Below are 26,556 nucleotides of genomic sequence, written 5' to 3'. Positions count from 1 at the left end.
AGAAAAAAATGAACTGTGGCACCAAGCAAGCACATAGTTGTGAGCTATAGACAAGCATTATTTAGGCAGTGTCACAGGAGTGATATGCATTGCTTGTATGTTTCTTGAGGTTTGTTCTTCCCATCAATCATGTGACTTCTCAAATACCAGTGTTATTTGACTTGTAGGCTGGAGTAAGGCTTGCTTTCATAAAGCTCTGCCTTTTGTAGGTTTGCCGGAAGCAACTCAATACTGCTAAATAAGATCCATTAATGCATAAAACTGAGCTCATTGATTACCCAGAGGTCTCTGAAGTCATCTAGAGTTCTCTTAATGGTTTGGATTGATATTGCATCTACAATGGGAGTATGCTGTGTTGTCTTTATTGTTCATGGTGTAAGATAACATATCAAGTAGATACATATGGTCATGTGCATGTGTAAATTCTGTCACGTATTACAAGTATAAAGCAGCCTTAAATGTGATTTTTTGCAAAAGGTATAAGCTTTAACATTGATATTTTCTTGCAGTGTTATTACTCCCTTTACATTTCATATATATCACACAGAATTGCTCTCCGTAACAAATTAATAAACATCTAGAATTTACAGTTAATATTATCTTTAATATTTTTGAAGTGTATAATTTACCTTGAACAGTAGTGTGTGCTGTAAGTACATACATGGAAAGAGGCAAATAGAAACACTTGTAAGGGGTTCCAAATTCAAATACAATAGGATAAAAATACAAGGAAGCAATTTGAATAAGAAGCAAATTAGAAAGAACTTCAAAGTAAACAAAGGACATTTTTCCTTTTTAGTTATTTTTATTTCAGTAACCAAACCAAACCAATGCATATAACAAGTAGCTATTTTATAATGTAGACAAATACCTAAAACGTGCTGTTTCTGTTTTTATGGAGTCTTTGCCAATAGCAACTCATGATAAAGCCTCACCGCTTTGTCAACCAGACCTGTAATTTGAACATAATTTGATACTTAAATGCAACTTGATCCCTTATTCAATTTTGGATAAAACCCGTGCCACCATCATTTAACAAATGGTACCATATTGGCCCTAACTCTCTCAATCAATCACATAACCGGAAGCTCTGTGAAGATGCTGTGGGGAAGGTGTAAGAATCTTTTCAGAACATTTTAATTGGGAAATCTAGGCTATAAGCAAATGCACCTTTCACCACCTAGCAACCAAGGAGTCATGAGCAGTCTGAGCCCTGCCCAGCAGATAAAATTATTTTGAAATCACAACTTCCATTAGGGTAGTGCAACCATTGTTAATGTGAATTCACTATTGAAAGATTAACCAGGGATTAAAAAGGTCTTGAAAAGATCAAGAGTAATTTGGGGTTTCAAAAATTCAAGAGACCATGTGACTCAATACTACTCAGATATAGAAAGGGCCTGATAAATAGCAGAAAGTGAGCTGAAAGTAGCACACAGATGCACAAGGTTTGTTATGCTAAGTCTATTTATTGTAATTTTTATAATACACAATCTTTTTTTGACATGGATTTATAGTTATTTCTGGAGTTCTGTAATGACTTTGTAAGTGGCTTTGAGTCTACCATTGCATTCCAGAATTTGTATATAGTTTGTGATGGTATTACTTTTTACATCTCTCTGGTTTGGTTTTTCATATACTTTTTATTGAGTTCTGATTGTATGGTGACTGCTTAGCACTTTTAGTAAGCAGTAGTTCGAGAGATTAAATGTTGAGCTAGTTACTGCATTTAAAACCCTAACACAAGGGTTTAGTAACCCATACCATTGAGGCAGTGCTTTAAATGGGCCGGTACTCTCCGGTACTGAGTACCGGCACTTCTTTATTTTGAGAGGGAGAGTACCGGCATATCTCAGGAAAAACGTAATACTTTTAATTGGAGAGTACCGGCACTTCTCAGAAACAAGCAGGTACTCTATTACAGAGTACCTGCACTTCTATTTTTCCATTTAAAGCACTGCATTGAGGGTTAAAAACTGGATGGGTTCACTTAAAATAGCAACTTTGTAAATCCACTTCAATGTTGGAGAAGTAGCTTAGTTTGAAAATTCAGCTCTTTCTCCATTGATGCAAACACAGTTAAAAGAAGAGAGACTGTGGGCCTTATTATGACTTTAGCAGATGGAAAAGCTTGTCCGTCGAAGTCCCGATGGGTAGGTTGCCACTAGTGTGGCAGCCTCCCTGCTGAGCCCATTATGAGTTTCCCACTGTCCCAGCTGTAAACGGCTACAGCATTGTCTCCAGCTCGTAATAGAGCCGGCGGCAATGCTGTAGTGCATAGGGTGCACCAGGGCCCGGGGGGCCTTCCACTGCCCATGCCAAAGTTAATGGGCAGTGCAGGGACCCCCTTGTGGCCCCCTATACTCCGTCTCCACCAGCCTTTTCATGGTAGTGTTACTGCCATGACATTTCTGGCAGAGAAGGGGGTCGTAATCCCCAGGGCAGTGCTGCCCTGGCAGACTAGGACCTCTAGCACCGCCAGACCGACGTTAAGTTGTAATCTGGAAGTGCCGGCAGTCTGACCATGGCGCTACCACCGCGGACGTAATATGGCGGTCTGACCACCGCATTAGCGGCGGTCTGACCACCACCACGACCTTGGCAGTCATTTGACTGCCAAGATCGTAATGAGGCCCTGTGTCTTTGTGCCTGGCTGCCATTTCTTGCTCTCTGTTTGTGCCTTTAGCATGTTTCTTGCCCTCTGTTTGTGTTTTCCTGCCCAAGGCTTGCCCTCTGTTTGTGCCTGTCTGTCCATTTCTTGCCCTCTGTTTGTGCCCTTATGTTCGTTTCTTGCCCTCTGTTTGTGCCTCTCTGCCTGTTTCTTGCCCTCTGTGCCTTTCTGCTCATTTCTCGCCCTCCGTTTGTGCTTCTCTGCTCATTTTCTGCTTATTTCTTGCCCTCTGTTTCTACCTTTCTGCTTGTGTCTTGCACTCTGTGCTGTTCTGTCCATTTCTTGCTCTCTGTGCCTCTCTGCTCATTCTCTGCTAGTTTCTTGTCCTCTGTTTGTGCCTTTCTGCTAATTTCTTGCCCTCTGTGCCTCTCTGCTCATTTCCTGCTAGTTTCTTGCCCTCTGTTTTTGCCTCCCTGTCCGTTTCTTACACTGCGTGCATTTCTTCTAATTTATTCCCTTTGTTTGTACCTTTCTGCCCATTTCTTGCCCTCTGTTTGTGCCTCACTGCCTGTTTCTTGCCCTCGGTTTGTGCCTTTCTGCTTATTTCTTGCCTTCTGTTTGTTCCTTTCTGCTAATTTCTTGCCTTCTGTTTGTGCCTTTCTGCTCAGTTCTTGCCCTCTGCTTGAGCCGTTCTGCCTATTTTGTGCTTGTTTATTGCCGTTTGTGCCTTTCTGCTAATTTCTTGTTATTATTATGCTGCGTGCCATATCCCCGTCCCTTGTTGCTTCTTTTCCCTGACACCCACCCTGCCCTTTCTTCTTCACCCCTCACCCCTGTTTCCTCTACTCCCCACCCACAATTGCCCTCCTTCATGTCTTTCCGTGGCTTCTCAGTGACCGAGATGTCCTGAGAACACTTACTCCCCATTGCCCAAATACAGGCACTGTCTTGTTGCTGCTCTGCCTCATCTGTGCTCCGCCCTCAGCACTGCAGCAGTGAAGGACATTGGCTGCCAGTTTCTCATACCCCGACCCCCTATCCCGTTCACCCCCTCACCGCCCTCCCATTCACCACCCCACCACATTGCTAAAGGCAATAGGTTGCCCATTCCCGAGATCTATTGGTTTTGCCAATGCTTGTTCCATAATGCAAACTCCTGTGGGTGTCACCATGTTTCTGATTTCAACAACCTACGTTTATTGTGCAAAGACCTCGTGAAAAATGAGGCTGTATTTTATCAATTCTGAGGAGGCATATCTGCACAATTCAAGTAACCAGAGTTTGCTCTATCTAACGTTCCTTGATCTGTTTGATATATCACCCTGGATGGAGACCTTTACAGTCTCAATTCTTTCAGTATAGAACACTTACACTCGAGTTGATGCCAAATTTTAAATTCTAAGGTACACTTGATAAATACTATCTTAAACCCAAGATACGATGGCACTACAATCGTGTCTATCACTACATATGGAGTAGATAAAAGGTATTGCCAGGACAAAGCGATATGCTTCCTTATAAAGTGCTCAAAACTTCCTATAGTAGGAAATCCAGTACTTTGCAGAGTATATGGTAAAACCTGATACTTGATAAAGATAATATGTGGAGTCATTGCATAATGTCTTTCAGCAGGCATAACACAGCTTGCTGAATATGCTGACTCTAGTCAATGAAAAGTGAACGTCATACTCATAGGCAGACTGCTGACATTGTCTATAGTTGATATAAACACAATGTTGAAACAACTGGTTGCAAGTGGGAGACGTGCACAGCTATCACGAGGGCTTCAAATTGTAAACAGCAGAAGATGATATAGCATTTGCCCAGTGCAGTAAGGCAAGGGCGTCCGCAGAATTTTTTTCGGGGGGGGGCTGGACTGTTTTTGGCGGGGCCGTGGCCATACTAGTGCAGGCGGAGTAACAGTATGGCCGCCGTAGTGCTACGCTGCACTGTGAGCCTGCACACCAGGCTGTACCTAACTCCAGGAGTATACCCCCTTGCCCCCCCTGTGGATGCCCATGCCCTAAGGTAAACATGATATTTGATACAGAACGCAAATCCTGTGCTTATGATACTGGCATGTACAACACCCCATTGCTTATAGCTAGACTGTCCAACCAAAGATAGGCTTGGTCTCAGAAGACATCAATTTACATTTATGTGAAGGAGTGAGTCTTTGCATTTGCTTTAGATTGCTGTGCACTGTGCCTGAAGCATGCATTGAACTGCACTTTCTCTTTCCTTGCCAGTTTGTCCATGTTTGTTATCAGCTGGTTTTTATCAGCGTTAGTGGAAGAATTAGTCCATATAATCTGTGTAGAGAGGTGACTGGAGAGGGTATTCATTAAAAAAAGAAGCAAATTAAGACCCCCGTGGAATGACAAGAGGGGATCAGGATTCCGAAAGAAAAGAGGGAAGAGGCTACAGTTCATGGGGATCTCATTGGAAATATGAAATTTGGGGCCATATGTACGAACACATTTTCCCATTGACACAGAATGGCAAAACCTTTTGCTACATCTGGCCCCTAGTCCTGCGCTAGTTTCTCCTCTTGAACTCTGCCTGAACATGCACGAGAAGTAAGAACTGCTTCATGTTTGAAAGTGTTGAGGGCAGCAGAATGATCTAAGAGTGTCAATATAGACAAGAACATTGCCTTCATCCACTTACGTAGGGTGGGAAACTGATACAGGTTCAATGGCCTTTAAGTTGCGACATTGCAATGGAAAAGAGAGAAGCAGAATGCTGAACTCAAAGGTATTGGCGCAGATGTTCTGTGGTTACATTTTAGCAGCTGTACTTGCCATAAAATGATGTACCATATATGCGTCTTAATAGTAGATGGGTTCACTGGATCCAGAGTGGCTTCCTTCCTAGGAGGAGTTGGCTACTCCTTGAAGTCATGGGAAAAATTGACGATTTTGTACCAATGAGGAAAATTATGTAAGTTGGGTGGGATAAAAGCATCAGGTTTAGCAACCATACCGCATCGCTGTAATTACAGTTTGCCGTGGTGAATTTAAACCGTTTCACTAACTTTCCCAAAATCAAGGAGCATTTGAAGTAAGTACGAGCCGGCTGGGGAGTTCAAACATTTTTCCATGATAATGTAATGGCCCTTCCTGACTATCCAGGAAGGCCAGGATAACAACATTCCAGACCTGGTAATGCAGCGCAGACATCATGCACCACAAGCTCTGCTTTGTGACTTAACGGTACTTCAGTGTCGAAATTCCCACTGACAAATCAAATTAGCTAGAATCGTTTATATGCTGCCTGCACAACGAGAGCATAGGAAACAGACATGCTTTTGACTGCGGTTTCAGCTGGCGTTGAACTTGCTAATGCAACGTCCCATGGTTTCACAAGCCGTGAGTCAGAAAAACAGGTCAGTCTGTGGGTCAGTCTGAAGAGCAGTGTGGGTGTTGGGAATCACTCAGCTCAGCGTCTCAAAGGGCAGTGCCTGGATCCAGACAGCCAGCCAATTATTGTGAGCAAGTCCCGGAAGTGAAATTGAAAACTAGTAATGATTATTACAGAAAAATAACTTAATACGAGCGCCAAGCAAACTTTAGGAGCCACGTGTCACTATGAGCATAAGTAACTGATATATTAAGCATGAGAAAATGGTTTAGAAACTGAGGCATTCTGAGAATCTGAGAAGAACCACCTTATTAATCTTTTCTGTCTTTTAGCTACAATTGCCAAAACAACCATTGGCTTCCCAAATGCACCTCCTCTCTCACTAATTATTCAATGTTGCCAGGCATGTCTTTTATCACACTGATTAGGTTCCCTGGTTGTTTCGGATTTCAGTTTGGTGAAAACGTATTTGGGGATTACGAATGTGCCCTTGAAGCACAATGAGTGATAGATCCGATGGGGCACTATTGTATCAGTGTGCACGGCGCCTTTTGTAAAACAATACCGAGAGTCATTTCCACATCTTCATGCGCGTGTGATCCCAGCCAAATGTGCAAATACTTTTACATGGTGTGCCTCCAGAATACAGTGGCGGCTGGTGACTTTTGAAAGTGATGGGGTATAATCTTTAGCTCGGATTTCAGTGAGTGAGCCTCACTTCTTCTCTGAGGGTTTGGGAAGGTTTGCTCACCATTACTTGCACTCAGTCATATTTTCTTACTCATTCTCACTTATGCCCATATTTATACTTTTATAGCGCCGCATTTACGTCGTTTTTTGACGCAAAATCGGCACAAACTTACAAAATACAACTGTATTTTGTAAGTTTTCGCTGCTTTTGCATCAAAAAATGGCGCAAATACGGAGCTAAAAAAGTATAAATATGGGCCTTATGGTCTCATTCACTTACTCTCATTTGCACGTGGAGTCACTTTTATTTACTCTGGTCCACTTATTCTCACTTGGTACATCTAATTCACACTCTTTCTGACTCACTCTCACTTAGTCACATTCAGTCTCACTCATTCTCGCTCATTTTCCTTCAGTCTTACTCAGTCTCATTCAGTGTCCCTCTGACTCACTTGGTCTCACTGAGTGACTCCCACTCATTCCAGTTCACTCAATCTCACTCTTATTCACACTTACTCACTCATACTCACTCATTACCACTCGCTCCCACTCATTCTCGCTCATTCTAACTTACTCATACTCTGACTCAGTCATTAAGTCACACCTCACCTAGTCTCACTCAGTCTCCCTCTAACTTACTCAGTCTCACTGATGCACTCTGTCACATTCATTCAGGTTCACTCAATCACACCCTGCCTCATACTCAGTCACACTCATTCCCACTTATTCTCATTCATTCTAACTCACTTTCTCTCACTCAGTCAATCTCAGTATGTCTAATTCTCAGTCACACTCATTTTTGATCATTCTCACTCATTCTGATTCACTCAATCTCACTCTGAATCAGTCTCATTCTGACTCAGTCTCACTCTGTCACTTGGTCACACTGATTCACTTAGACCCAATCATTGTCTTTCACTCAATTTTAATCTGGCTCACTCACACCCACTCAGTCTCACTCATGACTCATTGTGACTCACTCAATTTTACTCTGACTCACCCCATCTTTCATTCTTACACATTTTTAGTATCTTGCTCAGTCTTACTCATTTTCGCTCAGTCTCACTGATTGCCTCTCATTCTCACTTACTCTTACTCAGTCAGTCTCACTTATTCTCACTCATTCTCAGTCTGTCTCACTCATTTTCTGACTTACTCAGGCTGTGGCTCACTCAGTTTCACTCTGACTTACTCAGTCTCACGCACAGTAACACACAGTCACACAATTCCTTTCTCACTCACTCTCATTCATTCTCACTGGCACTCACTCTTCCTGTTGCTCATTCTCATTCACCCTGACTCACTCCTTAACTAACTCTCTCTCCCTTTCACTCATGTACAAATATAGACCCAGAGACATGCTCACACATACACCACACTCTCTCACAGACATGTCCTATCACCTAAACACAACGTTTAAGAGCTTTTTTAACTTACCTTACTCCCTGTGTGGAGCCCGTTTGCTCCTTTCTGCTTGAATCTGAGTAATCACAGATTGGAGGTTTCAGTCTGTGCTGTTTTACCCCACTCTTTCTCAACTATGTGGTGACTTGAGAGATAGTGGGGTGATTGGCTGATTATCGTGTAGCCGTGGGCTGCGGAGGGCTTAAACCATGTCTACTTTTAACTGTGATGCTGAAGCACGTCACATATGGGGGAGGCACTGAGCGTGCCAGGCTCCTGATGCCAGGGCTGGGATTAAATCAACCCTGGATAATCTGATGGCTGTCAAAGGAGCCTTCGTTCACCTGTGCCAGCCATCAGATAGTGTCACAACAAGCTGCCGCAGCCTGTTGCTGTATGGCAGTTGCTTTATTATACCAAAAGTGAATAATAAATTCATCCTTGGTATAATAAAAATGAGAGAACAAAGCAAGGAAGGTGTAGCCTTAGGATCCATAAGGAGTAGCCGTGCCTGTCAGAATATGGTTGTCAGAATATTGTCTGTCATAAGTGGTTCCTAAGCAGCAATTACAAAAATATTGACAAATTTATAGTAGGAAATCTATTCCCAATGGATGTTTTGACACAATTGTTCTTTATATGATATCCTGACATACAACCCCTTTCCACTTGTCCCTGATTCTTAACCTAGGAAGCGGCGCACAGATTGGGTGCCCCTCAACGGTGAATCCTGGTACTGCCCACGAACCGTCACACGGGGTTGCCATCAAACATTTCACCCGCATGCTGGAGTTCACTGTGCCCTCTTTAAAATCAGTTAGGCCGTCTGTAGAGAAAGATGAATTGCAGCCAGTGCACAGTCATTCTCTTCTGCAAATGAAAAAAACTCACCTTCACTAAGTACAGAGCATTTTTGTGGTTGGGCACATGATCCTACATGTCTGCACCGAGGCTTCCCAGTTTAGGATGCATCATGGCACAGACTTGGACTGCCTACTAATTTCCACAACACAGCCATCCATGTGATCCCTTTCCTGCGTGTTAAATTCACAATCATGTATTAATGGAGCTCACATTTTTTGGATCTCTATATCTTCCTACATTGCATCGGGGCTGTTTCCTTCCTGTCACCAGGGGGTTGCGTTGCATGGTTTCTGTGCTCGGTTTGGATCAGTGAATCACCTTTAAATCTAAACCGCAGCATTTGTTGCTACCACAATGCTTAACTTGTAAAATGTAAGACCACCACACTTGGCAATACCTTCTCTTCCTGCCAGCACTACCAAATATTAACTATCTTAAAATACAAGTGGTACATTTTGGACTATTCAGGTCACCTAAAGCTGTAAAGATAGCCTGAGCACAATTGTTTTATTAAGAGCTTTTAAAAGCGCATTGAACACTTTGTTGATGAATGGTGCTAACAAAAATGGCAGCCAGTGGGTTGTCATTATAAGTGGCAGTGTTTGGAAATCAGTGCTGGTGACAAGCACAGGCAAACACTTCCTAAAATTAAGCACTGGTGTGGCTTGCTCTTAATATTTTATTTGATTCCGATTTGCTCTATTACACCTGCTTTGTAAACACGTGCAGTTTTTAGTCATCTGCTGTAAGGCAATGATCAGTCAAGCTTCTCATTGATTCAATAACCATGCTATGCTCCTACATAAAACAAGAATAATGCAGTGCTGTTGAAATATCATAAACTAGGCATTCTCCTTTCTATTTCTGCCTTGAGCATCATTGCATCTTCTTTTAAATGGAGACTCAAATATGTCAAGGCTGAGTTAACAAACTCATTTACACTAGAACAGTGGTTCCCAACCTGTGGTCCGGGGACCCCTGGGGGTCCGCAAAGCCTTCTCAGTGGGTCCACGACTGCTTAGAAAATTAAAAAATATGAACAAATATTGACAAATTAGGTCCCCAGCTTCTAGTAATGACTCAGGCGGGGGTCCCTGGATACCAATGATGATTCAGTGGGGGTCCCTGGGATCCACTAATGTTAAAGTGGGGGTCCACAGAAATCAAAAGGTTGGGAACCACAGCACTAGAATACAAAATCATACGTGCTTTTAAATGCTGGAGAAGTGAAGATGCTTGAAGTTATGGACAGCCCTATAGTTACTACAGAGGCTACCAGAGAAGCACCATAATCTAATATTGATTTTTTTTAATCCATTGTCATTGTACATTATTAGATTTGTCAGCATTCTGTTCAAGGCTCTATCCTTACAGAACAAATATCTTCTCTTGGGATGCTCTGATATTTTTACATCCAGGGTCAGACTTTTGACAAATTAGTTTTAATTTACTTTGACTCAATAAGCAAAATCAAGCTATGGAGCTTTCATACCCACATTTTGGAGAAAAAAAATATATTTCAAACATTGTGGGGCAATTCACTAAAAATGAGGCTAAGGGCATGAATGGGGTTATTATCTCAGATGAGTGCCTATTGTCTCAGATAAGTGTGCAATTGAACACACTTATTGTATTTGCATTTTTGTTTTTTGTCTACAGGGAAAGGGAATTATCTATGCCTTTAATAGTAGTAACTCGCCAACCATGTTCAGGTTGGACATGTATTACTAAAACATTTATCAGCATTCACAAACATGAGTTTTTGGATGTTTCCAAGATTTCAGTAGCACCCTTGTTCAAGACCAAACTCTTCCTGTCCCTGGAGAAGGATATAAACAGACAGGCATGATATGATACCATCATGGCGTAATATGTGGTATAGTACATTATTTTAGGAGTAGAAATTATTTTTGCTTTTGTAGATCGATGCAATTAGATGTCTAATTTGGACATAACACAAAAGACTTCTAGAATTGAACTGCAGGATGCTAGCACATTATTCCTCTAGAGCAACAATACTTTCCTGCGTTGCTCCAACCAGGAAGAAAATCTCTAGGACTTCTTGTGCTGTAGTCCATCCGAGTTGAAGATTTAAGCTGGAGGAAGTCTGGGCAGGAACAGACTGTGCTTAATTTGAGCCTGTGGTTGCAGATGGAGGATCACAGGCACTCATTTTTAGGGACCAACAAGTCCAAAGGAAGAGAGAGAGAAATGCAAAAAAAGAGGAAAAGAAGGACAGAAAACAGTGGCAAAGTGACAAAGCAGGCATGATAAATAAAACTAAAACAAAAAAAAACATAAGACTGAGATAGAGGCAGGGAGTGTTGGTTGGTGGAGTAAAGATGTATCAGGTCAAATCAATACGAGGTAGGTAGCATCGGTATTTGGGACCCCTACCTTTGACAGCTCTGGTTGCGGGCTTGAAAGCACAACTTAGGGCCCCACTGCTTATCCTTTTCCAAATAAAGCACTGGGCACGGGTTGACATGCAAATTGCAGACGGGAAACTCATGCTTGAACAGGCTTGATCTTATGAATTTCCATAACTCCAAATCATTATCTTGCGATTTAGACAGTTCCACTTGAAACATATCTCTGTATTTTTTAACATGAATGTACATTGTTAGAGACCCATATGTTTCTTCATTGTTCTAGCTCTCTAAAAGCTTACTGCTCTCACAATAGAAATGAAGATGCAATCAAATATCCTAGAATAGCTAATAGTGTGATTTTTATTCACTGACACTCAAAGTGAGCCAAAAAAACAACAAGGAATTCCAAATCCATATCAAAAGCAAAGAACCCAGTGATATCTGTTTCTGCAATCTGAAACCCCTTATCAATCCAAATGAGGCATGCTAATCATTCAGCAGCTTGAATGACCAGCAACATTTTGAAAATGTGGTAAATGCAACATTTTGATAAAGGGGTCATTTTCTTACTTCCTCCCGGTCAAGTGAACCCCTTAATTTTTACAGGCAGACAGAAACAATTGAAGCCAGAGCAGATCTCTTTACGAGCGCGACACATCTTTAAATTCACAACAAAGGATTTCGGAGTAGGTGTGGATTTCCTTCTACAAATGCATTTACCAGAGACTACATAATTTATGAGCTCTCTCCAGACGGTTTGTAAGAATGTATTTAAAATGCCATCATAAAGCTTTTAATACTGCAAAGGAAAACTGACGGGGTGACGGGTTGGCAGCTAAAGTGCCTGTCTCGAAGCTTCCCTTCCTCTCGAGACTGAACGTAGAGTACAAGCTTGATTACTCCTGCTCCAGACAGCGGATAAATAGGCATTTTAAAAGTATGCCCAGTGAGAGAACATCCCGGTATCACCGTCAGGTTCCTCATATTTACATCGGCTAGTCAGTCTCTTTCCCAGGTGCAGACCCCGCACCAAACTCCCAACACTGCCAGCTGCCGCAGCTAACAAAACTGACATTCGTAGACATGTATTTACTGCTATATGAAATGCTTAAGCCTGCGTAAATCATACTTTGGTTGCAGTTGTAGTATCGATGTCAGCAGGAGCAGATGTTCCAAATCTGTCCTCATAAACATGCTCGGCTTGGTAGGAAAGACGTGGTCTTCCTAGAGTGACTTACTCTGTTTCCAGAAAGCATGTTCCTACAATAAGATAAACCACAAAATAGAAAGATGCAGTGTTTAGGCACAGAGATTAGCACAGCCTTGCAGCTCTGACACGGGAAACACTCTTGAAAAAATCTACGATTCCTTCAGCTCTACGTGAAAGGTTTCAGTTGAAAACCTTCAACTTCAATGCAATTTTTACTTGTGCTAGGTACTGCATTTTAGGTCTGTATTAGCCAAGACCGTTTGATTTTTCTAAAATTCTTTGCATATTACACTCATTTATGGGGGCGTTCAGCCTTCCTTTTTCATCGATTGGTCTTTTATTGAGTCCTTCACATTTTTCTTCCTCTCGCTACTGAATAGAGTATGAACAGTGAGTCAGTCCAGTCCCGCCATTGGCAAACTTCACTGTGTGTGACCTCATTCTACCCTTTCAATAGGAACACACCTACACAAAGTAACCCCCTTCTGTGCTGACTACTGTGGGAATGAGTGTATTTTTTAACACCAAAAAGTATTGTTATTTGTAGCCAATATTATTTTTAGATTCACAAATGCCTGATATCTTTCCCAAGAAAACATATTTCGAGAAAACATGACAAAAGCAAACAAGCATTGACAAAACCAAAAGCCTGACAGCCATTTCCAGACCTAGTAGTTTTGAAAAAGCCTGTTTGTATTTTGCTGAGTGAACTTTTAAAATGTTCGGAATGACATTTGGATCTTCAGAACCTTCGGAAGAGACCAAATATTAACAGGTTTATTGTAACAGATAAAGCACATAGATGTTTCCAGAGTTTTTATAATAGGCAATTCTATTTCTAAAACACTTTTCAGAGGGTAAACTCTCTGTATCTCACATATGCTTTAAGTCTGTTGACTACCCACACAATAAACTGTGTTTTGTATGTCAGTGGTTTTACAATGTAAAACTACTCATGTTCTAGGACAATTTTCTTTGAATGAGCATGTATTTACTCCGTTTTCTATTTCAGAACCCCCTTACTTTGTTGTGAAGCCACGTGACCAGGTTGTTGCCTTGGGGCGGACTGTCACATTCCAGTGTGAAGCTAATGGAAACCCACAACCACCTATCTTCTGGCGAAGGGAGGGGAGTCAGGTAAGAGAGGTCACTTTCGGATTTTCTGGACTTTTGAAATGTTTTTGATTTGCAGCACTAGCATTCAGATTGTCCTGAATGCACTGCTTCTTTTTTGCTCTTTATATCCAATTCCATTATTGTATTTGATTAGAATTAGTATTGATCTTCAATTAAGAAAGAAATAGGGAAGCCTACGGCCAGTGAGTGACTTGGCAACTTTAAGTGGTTACAGTATTCAAGGTTTAACATTTTTGGACGTGGGAACTGATATGATGAATGTGCTGTGTGTGGAGGCAAACCAGGCAGAAGGAGTCAGAGAGTCGTGCAACAAACAATGCATGCTGGAGAGTAGTGGAAGACTTGAGACGCTACATTTGATTGATTTGCTTGATGAAAGGCACAAATAAGTTGTGCGAACACGAAAGACTTCCTTCCCTTCAGCACACTGTGAAGTGTGTTACGACCTCTCTCAAATTGGAAAGATTTAAATTTACTGTAGATTTGTTGTGTGTATTGAAATCGGCAAAGATGGGTTTGGTGAAAAAAAATGCACTCTCAAAATAGTTAACCCAAACCCCAAACTACAATGTAGAAAAGTAGAGTGGCTCTTTGAAGGAAAGGGGTTTCTAGGTGAGAAGGACCGGGGACATGGATCCCTGTAAATGTTAGCACAAGAAGCTGATTGCATGAGCAAACATACATTGTATATACATAGTATCACAAACCAGCACCTCTTAATATTCTTTTCCTATCCGCAAGCGAGGTGGACCTAGAAATCAGGGTTCTAAATGTTACATATTATGCCGTAAATGATACCATTTGATTTGCAATAATCTACGCACATTTATAAGCATGAATTAAGGCTTTAAATGGGATATTGACAGGGTAATCCTGAGCGCAGGGAGACTTAAGAACCATAATTGGGTGGCAGCTGCGTATAGGTTAAAAGTGAACCTAAAACGGACAATGAGGTCCCAGAGGAGGAACGCATGAGATGAGAAAATAAGAGGCAATTTCCTAAGCCTCAGCATCCCAATACGAAAGATATCTTGGAGGTAAGTATTGCTGTTGGTGTCGCAGAAAGCAGTTGCAAACCCACAAAAGGTGCATGTTAATGATATTGTCTATGGAGCCTTCATAATTAGATATTTTGTGTTATAACATTTTAATATGTACCATAGAGATATGAGATTATACATCAAAAGGCACATGTCACAGAGAAGAATGAGGTCAAGATGCATGTCTTTTTTTTTGGCTAATTAAAGGATGCAGTGATGGAGTTACCAGGCAGAGCATAGAATAGAAAACGAAGGCCCTGATTTATACTTTTTTGGTGCAAAACTGCACTAATGCAGTTTTGCACCAAAACGTTTAACACTGGCTTGCACCATTTCTGAGCACCAGTCGGGCACCATATTTATGGAATAGTGCAAGCCGGTGCAAAGGGTAGGCTAGCGTTAAAAAAAAATGACGTTAGCAGGGTGGGGCTGGCAGTGTGGAAGAAAGGGGGTTTTGCACCCAAAAATGACGCTAGGCAGGTTACGGTAAAAAAAAGAGACTCTAACCAGCCTAGCGTCATTTTCTGACGCAAAGCCATCCATACCACATGACTCCTGTCTTAGAAAAGACATTAGACATGCCCACCCCCCAATGGCCAGCACAGGGGACCAAGGTCACCTGGGTATGGCCTTTGCACACACTGCCATGTAGGAGGGGCAATTTCAGGGCCACCAATGACACGTTTAAAAAAAAAAAAAAACGTACCTGTACTTTACTATACTTACCTGGGATGAGGTCCACCATCCTCCGCTGTCCCTCTGGTGTGGGTGGGGGTGTCCCTGGGGAGGGCACCTGTGGGCTTATTTGATGGTGTTCCACCATGGAAATAGGCTCACAGGTCCCCTAACACCTGCCCTGACCAAAGCAAAAGCAAGCTGTGCACCATTATTTGACCCCTCCCCCCTGTACGTGATTTTAGCACGGGGATAAATATGGTGCTAAGGTCATAGAGTCATTTTTTGCACGAAAATGCCTACTCATTGAAGCAAAGTAGGTCTCCACGTCCAAAAAATAACTTAAACTCCATAAGTTTGGTACTAGACGGGTCTAGCGCCAAAGTATACATATGGAGTTAGTTTTGCACCAAATTTGCGTTAAAAACAATGACGCAAATGTGGCACAAAACATGTATAAGTATGCTACTAAGCTGCTAAGAGAACGCCAAGGGTTGGGCATATTTAAAAAAATATGTATTCATCCATTATTTGATATATATGTAAAGTCTGCGTATTTTCCCCTTAAGAAGACAACAGAGCATTCTAAATTAATGTTCATAATGTACCTTTACAGATCAGGTAGCACAGCCTTTGCCTTAATGTTCAGAGGACTGTGGGGGTCATTCTGACCCTGGCGGTCATGGACCGTCAGGGCCAACGACCCCGGAAGCACCGCCAACAGGCTGGCGGTGCTTCCATGGGCATTCTGACCGCGGCGGTACAGCCGCGGTCAGAAACGGGAAACCGGTGGTGTCCCGCCGGTTTCCCGCTGCCCCAGGGAATCCTCCACGGCGGCGCTGCAAGCAGCGCCGCCATGGGGATTCCGACCCCCTTCCCGCCAGCCTGGTTCTGGCAGTTTTCACCGCCAGAACCTGGCTGGCGGGAACGGGTGTCGTGGGGCCCCCTAACAGGGCCCCACATAGATTTTCAGTGTCTGCGTGGCAGACACTGAAAATCGCAACGGGTGCAACTGCACCCGTCGCACCCCTTCCACTCCGCCGGCTCCATTCGGAGCCGGCATCCTCGTGGAAGGGGGTTTCCCGCTGGGCGGGCGGGCGGCCTTCTGGCGGTCGCCCGCCAGCCCAGCGGGAAACTCAGAATGACCGCCGCGGTCATTTGACCGCGGTGCGGTCATTCGGCGGCTCCCGCCGGGCATGCGGTTACCGCCGCCGGCGGGAGTCGGAATGACCCCCTGTGTGTTTTAAAAACGAAAATCGTATATAATAAACATGGGAACAAATATGATAACGTTTGTGGACAACTGAGTGCTTGAGGAGAAGGATGGATAGAGCATTGAGGTTAAGTGATAGAGGGCAGTAGTATGGTAAATTGATTCTGTTGGCTGGAATGTTTTGGACCAGCATAAATTGTGTGCCCTTTCGGAGAGTTTGGATGGATACAGATAGCCCTCTGTATTCATGGGAAGCATTTCAAAAGCTTGGGGTGCAAACCAGAGATTGTTTCCGTCCTAGATTTTGCTGTCAATATCTTTAAGTCCTTCTAAAATGAGGCATGATTGATTTCCTGGTTTTTGCCAATGATAGTCTGTATTTATACGTAATGTGATAAAACCGATGTCTTGGTTTTGTACCTTGAGTCAGACAAACGATGCTTTAGATAACTGCATAGTACAATGCCAGGTATTTATACCTTTGTAATACGGGAGACCATCTTTAACATTACTCACGTACTAAAATCCGAACTTGAACTTGGCTGAAGAAACGAAAGGTAAGCTGAATGGCAAGTGAGTTTTACCGAGCTTCCTGGTCCATTGAGATAAAATGTTATCCAAACATTCTGAAAAAGCGAATTGCATGCCCTAGAAGGTTTAATCCTCCAATATTTAGTACAGAACCATTGACAGGATTGCACCCATTCCTGCAATTAATTCATGACAATCAGCAGATGGTTCTTTAGACTTATTGCCTTACAGCGACGGCCGACGCATAACTGAAGTGGAGGGGTGGGGAGAAGGGGAGCGGGGAGGAGGCGAAAAAATAAATAAATAAATAAACACACTTACCTTGATGCCCCCATTCTTGCCACTTCACTCGTTGCTCCTCTTGTGGTGTTCCAACATTCACTGCTGGGATACCAGCACACGCTCCCCATGCAATCCTGATGCTGCTTTCATGGTAAACTTAGCATGAAAGCAGCACCGGGATTGGTCTGAGTGGCTTGGACTGCTGCTCAGACACAACCCTATGGTCTGTGCAGTTTCTCAAGCCCTTTAAACACATCTGGGCTGAAGAAACATAAGTGCACATCCACACATCGTGCACATCACTCCTCCACCCTCCCACCTCCTGTGGCCCAGCACCACCCCTACCTGCACTGCTGGCTCAGCCAGCAGCAGAAAAATAAAATGACTTGTTTTATTTTTCTGCTGATGGCTCAGCCAGGGGGGTGACGCTCCTTTGCCGTAGTGAAGGAGCCGCCCCTGTTGCCTCACAAATCCTTTTTAGGCAATCTGTGTTTCTCAGGAGTCCTCCAAAAATCTACCTTCTTATGTTGCTGGCAGTGGTAACTGATTACACTAAAGACGGTGGGTAATTCATGTACACAGTTTCTTCATGGTTAGAACAAATAAATTGTCTACACTGAAGAAGTGAATGGAAAAATTGTCTCTCAAGGAGTAGCAGATCAAGGAGTCAACCATAAATTGATAAATCTGGTCCTTCGTGGTTGAACACGTCCCCATAGATATAATTTGATTCATTTTTTTAAATTCCTCCTTCTGAAGTCCCATCATGTTTTTCCCTCGCTTGAAACAAATACATTTTCTGTCCTAAACTTGATTGTGGTCCAAAAGCACAGAACAATTAATAGACATAGAAACCATGAAACACGTGTATTATACACGCATAGCTCTGTCTGTGCAATATACAACTTTGTTTTCCATCTAGCCCGCTTGTGTCTAATTTCTGTTTTGTTTCTTTTGCAGAATCTGCTATTCTCATATCAACCTCCACAGCCATCGAGTCGCTTTTCTGTCTCCCAGACTGGTGACCTCACTATTACCAATGTGCAGCGGTCCGATGTGGGTTACTATATCTGCCAGACACTGAATGTCGCAGGAAGTATCACTACAAAGGCGTCTTTGGAAGTCACTGATGGTAAAGGGAACATATGTCATTTGGAAATTACAAACCACGATCCCAGGCTTTCAAGACCTTATGATTAGTCATCTGTGTGTTCTTTCTGGGAAAGAAACTGTTTCAAGCATCTATTCCTTTGGCCTGCATTTTAGTTTCTGAAAATGATTCTAATTTGCGTGGCTTCGACTGCAAATCTGGCATATGTTTGCATGAATGCTACCACTCTCTTTTTATTGGAGAGCAGCAGCAAATTTCAAGTACCTTGTTAGTCACTGGGTGTATACAAGAAATTGTGAAAAAGGAGCAGCCAATGGCACACGGAAGTGAAATAGTTTGTGTCTCTGGAATTTACCTTATAGTGTCAAAGATAACTTCAGGAAACATTGAGCGAAACTAAACCTAAAAGCTGTGTTCTGTCTGGAAATGTTACCATCCAAACCGAACATACAAATAGTTCCCATGGCAACTGCATCTTTGTTATGTTATGGTACACATTTTTTACAGTGTACGCTTGCAAACTATTTAGTCTGTTCGTGCATAGCGTATCTGCTACTGTTATTTTTCTCACTGGGCGGGGGTTCTTTGTGTGTTGTCTTTAGAGAGGCCCTGATCTGATGTGTACTGCTGGAGTGGATTTGAGTGCAGAGTTTTCTTTGCAGGTGTATACTTTAAAGATGTGTGTTCTCCTTTGACTTGCTGTCCAAACTAGCTAGGCTTTTCCATAGGTTTGAATTGACTCTTTGGAGGCAGTGCAATGCTGCTGATATTCGTCTGGCCAACCATGAGTTCATTCTAGATCTGTAGTTTGTCACTTGGAATTGTCTTGGACCCTTTACTTCATAGGTTGTTTAGTGCCTGTACTTTCTCTAGATGGCAGAGAGCACATTTCAGAAGTTTGTCATGTTTTAATGAGCTAAGCAACTAACATAATGCAGTGGGAAGGATGCATGTACATAGTTAATAATGGAGGAATGATGGGGTGACTCAAGGTAAAGCTGAAAGCACTCTTGTATCAAAGGCCTAAATCTATCAGGGAGTTGAATTCTCCATCGATACTATTGTGATTGTAATCAAATACGTGACACCTTAGGTTTATTTCCCAATATTATATGTAAGAAGTGTGTTTTCTTGGTACCATTTAGGGTGAATGTTACATGAATTATATGCTTGCTCTGCTTTATTGTCATTACATTTTAGTAGGTTCTTTGCCGTGTGGTCTTTTGGAACAGTGCAGACTTCTTCATATGCGCTAGAGTGGCTAACAATGTTTAGGCGTTATTGCCATCACCTATGGGAAATAACAGCTGTTAATTACATTCACCACAGTTATCACACTGAGCTGCAAGTGAGGGTGTAAAACACAGGGGTTAATTAACAGCCATTATTGCTCATTTGAGTAAAGAAATGGCTCTGGTGTCCTGCGGTGCTGCACCTGAGTTCTCCTGAAACAGACATTTCCGGCCCCTGCTCTTGAGAACTAAGGCGATTCACAAAGGTATAGAGTTTTATTCTGGTGTTTGTCAAGGCAAATTGTGGCATTTCTGAGACATTTGGCATTAGTCATATGCACGATGGAAAAATGCCCAAAGTTTATATTTGTTATATTGTTTTCAGAGCTATTGTTCTGTTTGTTGTGTTATAGGTCTTTGGAAAGTGAGTGATTTCTGACCTTTTATCTGGTATAGCCTAGTTATCTTTTCTCCTGAGGGTTTAAATGGAGTACACCATATGGGTGACAAATCTTACTTCTTTGGTCAACAGGTGTGGGACCGTACCGAGACCTCAACCAAGGAGCCAAATAATTCACACTGGTTCCAAATCTGTAATCCTCTCCTCTGAAGGAGCGTACTTATTTTCTGTCCCCCGCCCTCCAACCTTCCAGGAAACAAAGCTGACTGAAACCTTCCTGCGATAGAGAATATACCAATTCTCAGGCCATATTTATTCACAACCACATAAACACGACATAAAAGAACATCTTTAGCGTATTTTCCTTTTTCATCCTTAATTTCCAATACTTATTTATAACATGCATCTCAAGTAATTTTAATGGGGCAAACTCTTGTACATAATTTTGATTCTTTAAAAAGTAGTCATGGTTGACCACCCCCCAGGCACCTGTGGCATCGACTGTAGACTGGGGCCGTGTTCCCCCCAAACAAGTTACACTTCACAAGGCGAGACTCACTTGCCCCCTCAAGAAAGAGGGGGTGTGGGCCAGCATGAAACCTGTCCCCCAAAACAAACCATGTCAGAGCCAACCCTAAGAAAGGGATCCCCCTGACACCCAATGGGGATGGTCCTGGGCAACCAGGCCTTACCTTGGTCCCCTGGAGCAGTCTCCATCCCCCCAAATCTCCAGGGCCATGTAATGGAGTACCGTGGGAGGAGCTGTGGGCATTCGCGATAGCGGTCATCCCAAGCCTCTTTTCTACACCCACAGCACCGCCACCCTTGTTTGAGCCAAAAGGCTTCTGATTCTGTCTTGAGTTCACCTGCACTAGTATTCTTGATGCCAAGGTTGTCCACCTGCTTTGTGCCCAAACATGACACCTTCCCTACTAAGGTCTTCCTGCTCCTGCTATCCATTGGAGATGGGTGTATGGGAAAAAATTCCTCCAGCCCTCCGGAGGTGAGCACATTGACGATCGTCAGGGGCAGCCAGGGTCAAGAGAACCAGATGACCTTCACAGGACTTGCTGTCCCTTTTAACCCTTGTCTGGCTGGCCCTGCCAACCACCCCAAGAGCCCCCACCAGACCCCATCCACCAATCAGCTCACCCCGCAGGGATGAGCGTGATTTTTTTAAAACTGCGCAGCGCCCACCGTTGGGTCGCCGCCTGGGACCGGTCCAATCTGGCCCGCACCTGCCCTGGGGGTGCGCTATGCCTTGGTGCACGCCCCCACCCAAATGTGAAGTAAGATCTTGTTCACATATCTTTCTCTCCTTCTCTCTCTCTCTCTCTATATATATATATATATACATATATGTATATATATATATATATAGATATATATATATATATTATATATATATTCATATCTATCTATCTCCATATAGATAAATAGATAGATAGATAGATAGATAGATAGATAGATAGATAGATAGATAGATAGATATGTGAACAAGATGCTACTACACTTTTTGAGCAATGAAGTACGATTTTTACAGGTATATATATCTTCTATATTATCATATATATATATATATATATATATATATATATATATATATATATATATAGAGAGAGAGAGAGAGAGAGAGAGAGAGAGAGAGAGAGAGAGAGAGAGAGAGAGGTATTGTATTATACTTCATATACCACACAGTCCAGTCTGGCTTAAGTAGTCCTTTTCTTGTTTGCCAAATCTAAGCTGCAGTGAAATTGTTCAGCCCTAATGTGGAATTATGCTGACGATGTTGGGTTCACGTGTAATAATTGTTTCTATCATATACACTAGTCAGTGAATTCTGTGAATCATGCCAAAAACATGGTACATGGAGACGATACCTATGTGAAGAGGAAACAATAGTGGTCAAGTGAAAGATATATTTTTTAACATTTTTCTAGAAACAGTGCATGTTTCTTTTCAAGAACATTAAAAGCGTACTCTGACAGCAGCGGCGCAATTGCAGAACAATACTTTACACGTTTCTGGATTAATAGCCAATTTTCATATAAAGTAAATTGCTCTGATAATAACCTTTTATGCTGCAGTGTGAAATCGTACAGCATTTTGTTCGGAATCAGCATCTAGCACTTTATGTAAATTCCCACTGAATAAGACATGACTTCAAGTTTAATAGCTTATTTAATTATCTCCAGTGTTCTTTAAAAGCCTGCAGCAATTACTGTAGATTACATGATTAGAAGATTACTTCCAGTTGCTGATTGCTACTTCCCTTTGTTTTTGCAGTGGTTGCGGACCGGCCGCCCCCAGTCATTCGACAGGGCCCAGTGAACCAAACCGTAGCTGTGGATGGCACTTTGGTGCTTAGCTGTGTTGCCACTGGCCCTCCGGCTCCCACAATCCACTGGAGGAAGGACGCGGTGCTCGTCTCCACCCAGGACTCGCGCATCAAGCAGCAGGAGAACGGAGCCCTGCAGATCCGATATGCCAAGGTAGCCTCGTTATTAAACAGGGCTTCTTTTTGTCGTGGCTTCTGGCTAGGAATACTCTAACCACACATTTCATAGCCAGTGGGATGCTTAGTAGGCAGTAATTTAATTTAGCAGTGCGATATTTTCACCTTCTGATAATTCTAGGTGCAAGTCTAAGCACCCTGCTGATAAGTTTTAGCCACATCAATTGAAGAAATGTTTTCATGCCAGTGCTTAATTTGTGCTTGTTGATTCCGGTGCTGAACACTGGCACTTATTTTTGAGGGCCGGGGATTATTCTTATGCCTCAAGCATTTGCTGCAAGCAAAAGTAACATATGTGAAAGACGGAAGAAGGAAAAACTAAAAAGGGTCATAAAGGGAGAAAGTAGAAAGTTGCAGGATGAGCTGAAGGGGCGGGGGTGGCCGTAAATGGATTGAAGAGGCCCGAGTTGTCTTCAGGATTACGCTGCCTCAGTATTCTGTGCTGGCAGATTTAACTACAGCAGCCTCCTGTTTAAGAGAAGGGCTTTGAGCGCCGGCACCTCTTAATTTACAAATTAAGCACTGTTTCATGCTGATATAGTGATACTATAGACGAAAAACACACATTTAGAACTAACAACTAAATAGGGGAATCATTCAGATTAACAAGGATATGTCGAATTGGGCACAAATAAATGGTAATTTCACCTGATTTTATGTTCTGAACCCATCTCAAGTGACTCTCTGATGGATGATATTTCAGCTCACAAATTTCAGCAGGTAATGTGGGAAGAATGGGCCTTGCTTCTGAGTTGTAAAAGTCAGAAGGAGAGAAACATGCAGTTTCAATGTATTGCAGGCTAAAACTGATTGTTATTCCTAATTAGACCTGGTGAAACTTGGAATTAAGAGGTAAAACTTCCTAGAAGGTGATAAGCCACAGGGTGCAGCATCATTAGTTTCCAAGCCGGTTCTACCTCCCGGTATTGCAGCAGAACTTAGAATCAAGGCCTAAATGGTAGAAATACCACAAAGTTACTCCCTTGTTCCCATTGAAAAATTCCTAGAAACAGTCAAATATACATTCATATTTAAAACATTCCTCTGTATCCTGCTTTTTGTGACTCTTATGTAATGGAATGCCTTTATTTCACTGCCATGAAATAATAAGATCCTCTTTTAATTACACTTAGATGATAGTGTCCATTTTCTGAAAAAAAAGGAGGGATAGCTGAGAAATGAAATGTTTAATATTCTGTGTAACCTGACATTCAAACCCTTGCAGTACGTTCATCGGAGGCCATGTTGACATTTCGTACTCCGTGTGACGTGCATGCATCACATTAATGTTCCAATATAATCAATGCTATAATTGTAATTCCCAAATTAAGGCCCTTATTTATGACGTTATTTATGATGTTTGCACAGGCATTCATGCTACTCAGTAAAATTTAGCGCTGTAAAAGTGGGCCTTTAAAATGGTAAATGCATTTATGCTATATTTTATATTGCACTGTGTCAAGCAAGCGCCGACACACAACATTATAAATGACTTTAATGACTCCTGGAGAAACTCTGCAGTTCAAAAACATGTATCTTTTAGATACAATGCGCAGCCAAAAAACTAAGGGTCTCACTACGACCCTGGCGGTCAGACCACCGCCAACGCCGCGGTCCGAGCGCCATATTGCGGCTGCAGCAGTAGCGCCGCAGTTGGACCGCCAGAACTGGCAGATTTTGTCTACACAACGGTCTGGTGGTGCTGGCAATCCTAATCCACTAGGGCAGCGGTGCAAGCAGTGCTGCCCTGGGGATTACAACCCCCTTCTCCGCTGCGATTTCATAGAGGTAACCCCATCCTGAAAATGCTGTCAGAGACGGGGCGCAGGTTGCCCAAGGGGGGGCCCCTGCACTGCCCTTGCACTTGCACTACAGCTCTATTATGAGCAGGAGACAATGCTGTAGGCTGTTTCCTGCTGGGCCAGCGGACAGAAACTGTGCTTCCTCCCTCTGACCCAGTGGGAAACTCTTAATGGACACGGTGGGGAGGCTGCCACACTGGCGGCAACCTACCCATCGGGACTTTGCGGACGGGCTTTTCCATCTGCCGAAGTCATAATAAGCCCCTAAGTGTACCATTATACATCACATCCAAGTGATAAAAAAATCGAACTTGAATAGCAAAATAACATTACGTTTTTTATACTTAAGGCACTGAAATTGCCTACCAAGAAAAGGACCAATGGCTGAACCCCAATTTATTTTTTAAAAATGCCTGTCCTTTCCATGGTGATCAAATCTGATACATATTTTTTCAGCTGTAATGTCGCTGTGTATAGAAAAAGAAGCAGAATATGGTATAGTTGACTGGCAATAAAAGAGAAGAGTTTGTTTTGATTGGGGATAAAGGGATATAAAGTGAGGCTAGTAGGGAAAATGAAAGCAGTGGTACGGAAGGAAAAAGAGGAAAGAACACTGGAGTGAGCAATGTAATTGAGGAAACGCCCAGAAAATGGGAGTAAGATGCACTCATGTGTTTATTCTTCTTTCAGCTGTGATTACTCATGTTATATGTGATGCTGTTCATCGTGTAAGATGATGTTGGGCCAGTGCTTAATTTGTGCTTGTTGTTTCCGGTGCTGAGCACCAGTACTTATTTTTTAGGGCCGGGGCTTATTTGAAAAAGCTCCACTAAGGTAGAAAGCAGAAAGCTGCCAGAGTCAGCTGAGGGGGCAGGGAGTGACTTTAAATGGATTGAAAAGGCTCGGGAGGAATTCAGGATTACGCTGCCCCAGTATTTCATGCTCGCACATTGAAATGCAGCAGCCGCGTGTTCAAGAGGAGGGCTCTGGGCACCGGCACGTTTTTATTTACAAATTAAGCACTGTGTTGGGCAGTAGTTGATTATCGATAAAATAATTTTTCTGTGCAAAAGCACAAATCCATTTTGCTTCCTCATGCAGTCTTTCCACCCTGCAGGAAGTCTTCAAGGTTAAGTGTAAAGAAGTGAAAACATGGATGGAAACGTATTCTTGTAAATATCCATACTTCGACCTCAGATTTTTACATGTCCCCAGAAAGTTACACACCTACACGAATCATAGGTACAGGATTATGATTTGTAGTTTTCTAACTTTCCTCAGAATATTTATTCATCTTGCTGTAAGAGTCTAGGGTGTGGAGAACTTTCTCTATCGAAAAGGTTGTGTTCAAATGTTTTTCTTTTATCTTCTAGTTGAATATTAAGATATAATATCAGGTAACTAAAAATAAATCTATCTTCCCTTTCAAGATAATTGGAAACAATAATCACACGTATATTAAAGCTCCACAGGTAGCTGAACAAATAATAATTGTCACTCTGCAGAGACTAGGAGTGAGCACATGATTGCAGAACAATGTCGGATATTTAAATGCAGTAACACGTTATCCATATTCATGAGTCTTATCCACAACTCTAATTGCTTTGGATTTCTTGATTGTTAAGAATGCAAATTTTTCTTCTCATCTTTTAGCTTGGTGACACTGGTCGGTACACCTGCACCGCCTCAACTCCAAGCGGCGAGGCAACCTGGAGCGCTTACATTGAGGTCCAAGGTAAATCAATCAGTGTTTCTCAGCATGACACAGACATCAAAGCGATGGAATTGAATCAGACCGGCCATCTCTCACTGTGATGCTTAGCCAACTTATTATGATAATGTTCTACTAGACCTATTATTTCCTTTCCTGTCGTTCTAGAATTTGGAACGCCTGTTCAGCCACCCAGGCCAACTGATCCCAATTTAATCCCCAGTGCACCATCCAAGCCTGAGGTCACAGATGTCAGCAAAAATACAGTTACCCTATTGTGGCACCCAAATTTGAATTCAGGAGCAACTCCAACATCCTACATAGTTGAGGCGTTCAGGTATTGTGAACCTTGTTTGCTGATTTAGTCCCTTCTTAAATGATTTATATCAACAA

At 42.4% G+C, this 26,556-nt stretch overlaps 1 protein-coding gene across 3 annotated transcripts in view; it reads left to right on the top strand.

Annotated features, from left to right (window-relative positions):
• The window catches only part of ROBO1 (roundabout guidance receptor 1), a 1,423,180-nt gene that overhangs the window by 1,306,043 nt on the left and 90,581 nt on the right, over positions 1 to 26,556 (top strand). For all 3 annotated transcript variants that reach the window (XM_069204141.1, XM_069204140.1, XM_069204142.1), the window contains 5 exons: positions 13,527 to 13,651; positions 18,353 to 18,524; positions 22,422 to 22,627; positions 26,106 to 26,187; positions 26,332 to 26,500. In XM_069204141.1, coding sequence (XP_069060242.1) covers positions 13,527 to 13,651; positions 18,353 to 18,524; positions 22,422 to 22,627; positions 26,106 to 26,187; positions 26,332 to 26,500 — 754 coding nt within the window. The remainder of the gene's footprint in view (positions 1 to 13,526; positions 13,652 to 18,352; positions 18,525 to 22,421; positions 22,628 to 26,105; positions 26,188 to 26,331; positions 26,501 to 26,556) is intronic.

The sequence above is a fragment of the Pleurodeles waltl genome, chromosome 8 (assembly GCF_031143425.1).
Source record: "Pleurodeles waltl isolate 20211129_DDA chromosome 8, aPleWal1.hap1.20221129, whole genome shotgun sequence".
Classification (NCBI taxonomy): Eukaryota; Metazoa; Chordata; class Amphibia; order Caudata; family Salamandridae; genus Pleurodeles; species Pleurodeles waltl.
Note: the sequence above shows the minus strand (reverse complement) of the source record. Positions and strands in the feature narration are given on the sequence as shown.